Here is a 6550-nt window from a genome sequence, read left to right on the forward strand (position 1 = left end):
CGGAGAAGGCCAGAGCCTGCCACCGCTACACTCCTTGCCACCCATATGACCAAAAGGTGCAGCCAACACCACCACCACGGATCCTGCCAGAACAACGAACCATGTAGCCCGGCATCCGAGGCCGCCGCCCTGGCATCGTGGAGCGAACTCGTCACCAATGCCATAACACACGGCTGCCACCCAACCAAGCCACATGACACCACCTCAACATGGTCAGGGCGGGACCAGATCATGTGTGAAGAGCAACCAACCTCCGATAGGTGGGCCACCGCCTTAACTATGAGGATTCACCCTCAAAAAACTATGGGGATTCAGCGAGGAGCTCATTAGATCGGCAAAATTGAGAGCTCGGAAAAAGGCATCCTTTAGGATGTTGTCGAGCTCATGATACAGATGATAGTTGGTTGGTGTGTAGCAGGAGCAGTAGAAGCAGTAGCTACAAGTAGGAAAGCTGGCCCTTGGTGAAATGAACCAATATTGCTCACGAATAAATTTTCGCCGCTTGCTTAGTGTCGTCGGTAAGATCGAATTGTGTTCTTGTTAATATATTCGAATTATTGATTGAGGCTAAGTACTCCCTTCATACATTCATTTGAGAGTCAACTAATTTCGGACAGAGGGAGGGAGTAGTAATCATCATGCTTTCAGAGATTTTTGTCGCCTGAATCTTTTTTAATGTCACATATATATACAGACAGTTGCTGAGAAGTTCAGAAGAATTTTCTCTGCTTTCCTTTTGCCGCTGGCAAATTTCAGAAACTGGAAAATACATCTCGAGCGATCTGTCATGGCCTACAGTCCTACACTTGCCCTACCTCAGCGTTCTCCTCGCCATCGTCCTCCCCAGAAGCCGACGGCGCTCGCGACGACCATGACGGCGAACACGAGCGGGACCACCACGTCAGGGACAGTGCGGCCAAACAGGCCGGCACCGGCAGGCACGCAGACAGCGTCCCACGACGAACCGTCGAGCGGCAGCCTGATCCTGCCCCCATGGAAGTTGCGGTTGGGGCCGCAAACGTGGAGCCTGGCACGCGACGTGAAGTGGGACGCCATTGCTGGAACCGAGCCACGAATGTTTCTTCTTCCTGGAGAGGGCAGCGCAGGCTGGAGTTGTTGGGGTTTGTGTGTTTCTGGTTAAGAGGATTCAGGGCAGAGCAGGTGACGCTCGGCGTTGTGAAATTTGAGCGACTCCGCCCCCCAGCTCAGCTGCTCCTTTGCTGACTGCAACCTCATGCAGTTTTAGTACCCAAATTCTCAATAACACAGTAGATTTCTTGCCCAAGACAGCAGACACCGACAGTCAGACAATGGAGTATACACATTCTGACGATAGAGGAATCCTAATTTAATACATTCTGAGATCAGTACTAGCATAGCATCCATCATGCCAAAAGGCTACATACAAACTACATTCTGAGATTGGTGCTAGCATCCATCGTGCCAAAGGCCACACACGCACATCCAACAGGAGCATCGCTTAGCTAAACTGTATAGCTAGCGATCAAAAGGCGATCATGGCTAATCTAGTCGCATGATCATTAATTAAGAACCACTACAAACCTCCAACTAATCCACCAGCACTACGACGACATTAGAGTACGCACATGAGAGTTACGGACGCAAAAGTAGGAGCGCAGGACACCCCATTAGAGTTAGTTAAGTACTACTCCAATTTTACGGACGGACATCAGTATTGGAGATGCTCAGCGGCGCTTCCTCTTGTGTGACTGCAGCTGTTTGAGGAGGAACTGGATGGCTTCCTCCAGTGTCGCTTTCCGATCATCCTTGCCGTTCCACAGCTCTGGTGCAGGGTAGCGGCCGCTGGGGTTGTACTCGTTCATCTCAAGCAGCGCCTTTGTCACCAAGCTGTAGATTTCGTCTCCATGCTCCTCTTTTAAGCTGCGAAGCTTGTCATCGTCCTCTGAGAGAATTTCCTAAACCAAAGGAAAATGGAATCGTATAAATATTTGCAACTTCATAAGAAGAAGAAAATGTTTGCAAAAACAGACGTAATTGTTGGATGTAGTGTCTGTCTCCTATGTCATATACTCATATTAGAATGCTATTAGTCTCCAATAAATTGATGACTAAAGGTTATAAGGTAACAGAGCCAGAGCTAAACAATAGTAGAGAGGTTGCACTGTCTACATACCATCTCTTTACCATCAACCGTAACTATCCTAAAAGGATGCCAGCCTGGGTTTGCGATTTCAGCTTGCCATCTTGAACAAAGAATAGCAGAGTTAACTTGTGCATCCTCTTGTGCTACATTTTTGCTGCAAGCATTGGCAAATGCTTTCAGATCCAGCTCACCCATCCTTTTGACGCCTATATGTGCCTCCACATTTGTGAACCTCGGCAGTTCCTGCAAAACATATTCAAGACAACAAGAATTAGTGATAGATATGATGACCTATGTTGTGAAACTACGGAAAGAAAAGGTGTCCGCTGCTCACTTACATCTATCAGCATTTTCCGAGCACGTTGCAGCTCTCCATTGCTTTGCCGTTCCTTGGTAACCAACGTCTGGACGAGTGACTGCATCTCCTGTATGTCACCATCTTGCTCGCGTGCTCTAGCGTCATCAAGTTGCTTGGATGTGGCTTCAATCACCTTGGATGATGCATTGATCTTCTCCAATGCTGAATCTATCATCACCTTGGATGATGCATTGATCTTCTCCAACGCCGAATCTATCATCACCTTGGATGATGCATTGATCTTCTCCAACGCCGAATCTATCAACATCTTGGATGCCGCACCTATCACCACCTTGGATGCTGCATCGATCTTCTCTAACGCTGCATCTATCATCACCTTGGATGCTGCATCGATCTTCTCCAACGCCGCGTCTATCACCACCTTGGATGCTGCATCGATCTTGTCCAACGCCGCATCTACCACAGCCTTGGATGTTCCATCAATCTTCTCGGACCTTGCTTCAATCTTCTCAGACCTCGCTTCAGAGGAGCAAGGCTTTTGACTCTTATTGACTGCTGATCGAATGCTTTGTCGTTCCTTGTGGGGGCGCAATGCCGCTGGCGGAGGTGGCGCTTCTATCACCGACGGCGCCGGTGGCAGCTGGAAGAGATCTGGCCTCACCACCCAGATGAGCCTCTGCAGGTACGCACCGTAGTAGCATGCCCTGCTGGTCCTATTCTTCCAAATCAGTTGTTGAATCTCCTCCTCCACTTGGTACCAGAGGAGCTCCGTCCAGTCAACATAATGCGCCCGAAGATCCTGCAAAGACCTCAATGCATCATCCACCTCGGTAGGCAGCCTGCGCTTCCTGTCGGTGGAAGCCTGCAATGGCGCCAAGACGTAAACCTTCATGAACTCTCTGGCGGCGGAGGTCACGACGGCACTGGCAGGAAAAGACATGGTAGGTCTCCCTGCAGGAAGGCAGAGCGCCTCGGCGAAGGAATGGAGGAAGACCACGATTTCTTTGCCACGGACGGAGGAGCTCCATCCGGGATACGGGTACGGTTTGTAGTTGGCAATGAGCTCCGCGACGAGGTCCGGGCGCGGGGCGCCGGAGGAGGGGAGGTCGAGGCGGACGAAGTCGAGGAGGCCGAGGGCGCGGAGGCCTTCGTCGTGGGCGGCGGACGGGGCCGGCGGCGGGTCATTGAGGCGGAGGTTCTCGCGGACCCGGCGGAGGCGCGCCTCCCTGCCCTCGAGGTGGATTGGTTTCGGGATTTTGGATGGTGCCTCCGTTGTGGGAATGGCAGGATCAGCGTCGGTGGGAGCTCTGGGTGTTTGGTTGGCGGCCATTGGAGGAGCTTGTGAGCAAGATGGAGAGGAAGCGTCTCGGTGCCCCGGCGCTTTCACGGGGGAGGAGAGTCTGTCTGTGCATATGCCTTTGGTGGGCAGCCTGCGACGCGTGGAAGGCCACCGTCCATCCTCTGGTTGGACGATGTGCCACGTTCTAGCCTCTAGGCATGTATCTGTTGTGAGGGAGACTGGTCTTTGTGAGGCACTAGGCGCGCCTCCTGGACGTCCATGTGTGAGTGAAGTGTGTACAGAAACATCAGAACTAATCATATTGATAACAGTCTAGGGTATCCACCGTTGTAGCTTAAATCACCTCTAAATGTTTGGATCCTGGTGTCCGCACTTTTTTGTCATCCAACGTTGTGTCTCAAACACCTTCAAACCGGCAGTTAGCCGGAGAGAAGTTTGTGGGTGTCCGGACTCATTTCACGTACGCGTCCCCTCGTTCGGCTTCACTCATAGTTATCACCGTACATCCTACTCTCGAATGTCTGTCGGGTATTTATGTCGGTCTGCTACTTCAGAGCGAATGCGTCTGGACAGTGTCGGTCAGACGGATGTGACTGAACACGAGGGTGTCGTCGCTTCAATGCTCACACGATGACTGAGAAACGTACGCCGACTGCTGCACCGCATTTAAGCAGCGTCCCTCCCGCTAGGGTTCCGCCGCCCACGCCGGCGGCGCCCTAGCCCCCTCCCGCCGCCGCCAGGCCGCCGGCTCGCGCGCCTCGGCCCTCCCCGCCCCCACCCCTCTCCTCCCTCCCCCTCCCGTTCCTGCCCCTGCGCTGCCTCCCCGGGGGGTGGCCGGGGCGGCACGCCCCCCTTCCCTCGGCCCTCACCCCTGTGAGATCTCCCCCGCCGCCGTCGGCGGGTGCCCCAGCGCTGGCCCGGGTGCTGCCGGCGGCGGCGGGCCCTTCTGTACCTGCGCGTTCATCTCCTTCCCGGGGCTGGTGACGGCCGCGGTGAGGCTCGGCTGGGCGGCGGCCCGGCGACCCGGCGGCGGTCGCCGGCGGTAGGCGCGGTGGCGGTGCTGACCTTGGCAGCACGGCGGCGTGGTGGCGTGCGGTGGCCGGCGGCGCGACCCCGGCCCAGATCTGGGCCCTCCTGGCCCCATCTGGGTCCTAGCGGGCCGGTCCCCGGCGTGGCTTCGTCGTCGTCTATGTGGTGAGGAGGAGGAACAGCTCGGATGGGGGGGCGGCGATGCCAATGGCGTGCCTACTGCAGCGCGATGGCGGGAGCTTTATGGGCATGGAGTTCCCGGCCGGGCCTGGTGTGCTCCTTCTATTGTGTCCGGTCAGCTACCGTCGTTGACGGTGGAGGTTGTGCCCTCCCGCGGCCGACGGTGTTGCGGCCCCTAGTCTCGGCTCCTTTCCCTTGTTGTGCAGACCTCACTTCGTGGTGCCGTGGTGAGACGGCATGGAGGCTTCTTGACCATGGTGGCGCAAGATGGTGGTCGGTTTGGTGGCATGCTCTGGAGCACCCGAGGTGAAGGTTGGGATCGGGGGAAACCCCTGTCGGCCTGTCCGACACCGACGCGGCGACGCCAGTGGGTGCCGCTGGACCTTCCTGGAGGGCTTTGGGGGCGACCCTTCCTCTCGCCTCGTCGTGTATCGGGGGAAACCCTTGGCAGCAGCGTCGTCATCGTCGCGGTCCTTCTTGGAGGTGCTAATTGGTACCGGTGCTTCGGAGCCTTGGAGCTTGGTGGGAGATCTTCGGTGGGCGCAGTGGTCGTGAAGCTTCTTTGTTTCCGTCAATCCGCCGTTGTCGGCATTCTTTTCTCTTGTTGTTTCTCTTTCGTTTCTTTTGGGTGTGATTGTGCTGCTTCCGCCCCAGCATCTATCCTTGGATGTATCGGTTGGTTGCTTTGGAATACAAAGCAGGGGAAACCCTTTTTCTTAAGGGTTAATTATCCTTTTGCCCTCAGTGCTGTCCATGTACTCAGTTTTACCCTCAGATGCGAATTGTGCTCAGTTTTGCCCCTAGTCCGTGCGCACCGACTCGTTCCGTGAACTCTGCCATCTCCGTAAGGTCAACCTTTTGACTCGGCCCTTACAGGTGGGACCAGGCGGCAGAGACGGCCAATTTTATTCAGACCGTTGCACGCGTGGCTTGTGGGACCCAACAGAGAGTCGTTGAGGAGAGAGCCGTTGGCGGGTGTGCTATATAAGCGGGCGACAGCGGCGGTGACCACGGCGACAGAGAGCACGGCGGTGACCATGGCGAGAGAGAGAGAGCACGGCGATGGGAAGCTAGCTGTGGAGGGCGCGGCGGTGGGAAGCTAGCAATGGAGGGCGCGGCGACGCTGAGATCCCCTTCGGCTCCGAGCTCCATGTCTTCCTCAAGCTCCCACGCCACCTCGCGGATGCAGAGCCGGGCGCGTGTGGACATGTCTGTCTTCGTCTTTCCGCGGTGCCGGGCGGGCGTTGATCGGAGGGTTTCTCAGACACCGAGGAACTAGAATCGTCCGTTCTACGTGTGCAGCGAGAATGGGGTAAGAATCGGGGCAATTGCACCATTTTCATGGTCGGGATCTTTGAGCAATGGGTTGATTTGTTTGGTGTTCATGAAGGTGACATGCTTCTTTCTTTGGGTCGATGCTCTGGCCAAGACTCTGATGAATGAACTGCAAGAAGAGCATGAAGAATGGTTGCGCATGCTGCCACGAACGACAGTGGCCGCACCACGAGCTCCGGAAGAAGAGATGGAGGGCGAAGCACGCACTGACAGAGAGCTAGCTATTGAGCTTAGGATGTTGAAGAAGAAGGTTAGGAAGCTT

At 55.3% G+C, this 6550-nt stretch overlaps 1 protein-coding gene across 1 annotated transcript; it reads right to left on the minus strand.

Moving 5' to 3' along the window:
• Positions 1 to 1350: 1350 nt before the first annotated feature.
• On the minus strand, positions 1351 to 3890 carry LOC125547875 (factor of DNA methylation 2-like). The gene is made up of 3 exons (XM_048711618.1): positions 2464 to 3890; positions 2156 to 2368; positions 1351 to 1937 (listed from the first exon to the last, which is right to left on the minus strand). The coding sequence occupies exons 1-3, from the start codon at positions 3772 to 3774 to the stop codon at positions 1707 to 1709; spliced, it is 1755 nt and encodes a 584-aa protein (XP_048567575.1). The 5' UTR covers positions 3775 to 3890; the 3' UTR covers positions 1351 to 1706.
• Positions 3891 to 6550: the final 2660 nt, after the last annotated feature.

Source organism: Triticum urartu, chromosome 3 (genome assembly GCF_003073215.2).
Source record: "Triticum urartu cultivar G1812 chromosome 3, Tu2.1, whole genome shotgun sequence".
Classification (NCBI taxonomy): Eukaryota; Viridiplantae; Streptophyta; class Magnoliopsida; order Poales; family Poaceae; genus Triticum; species Triticum urartu.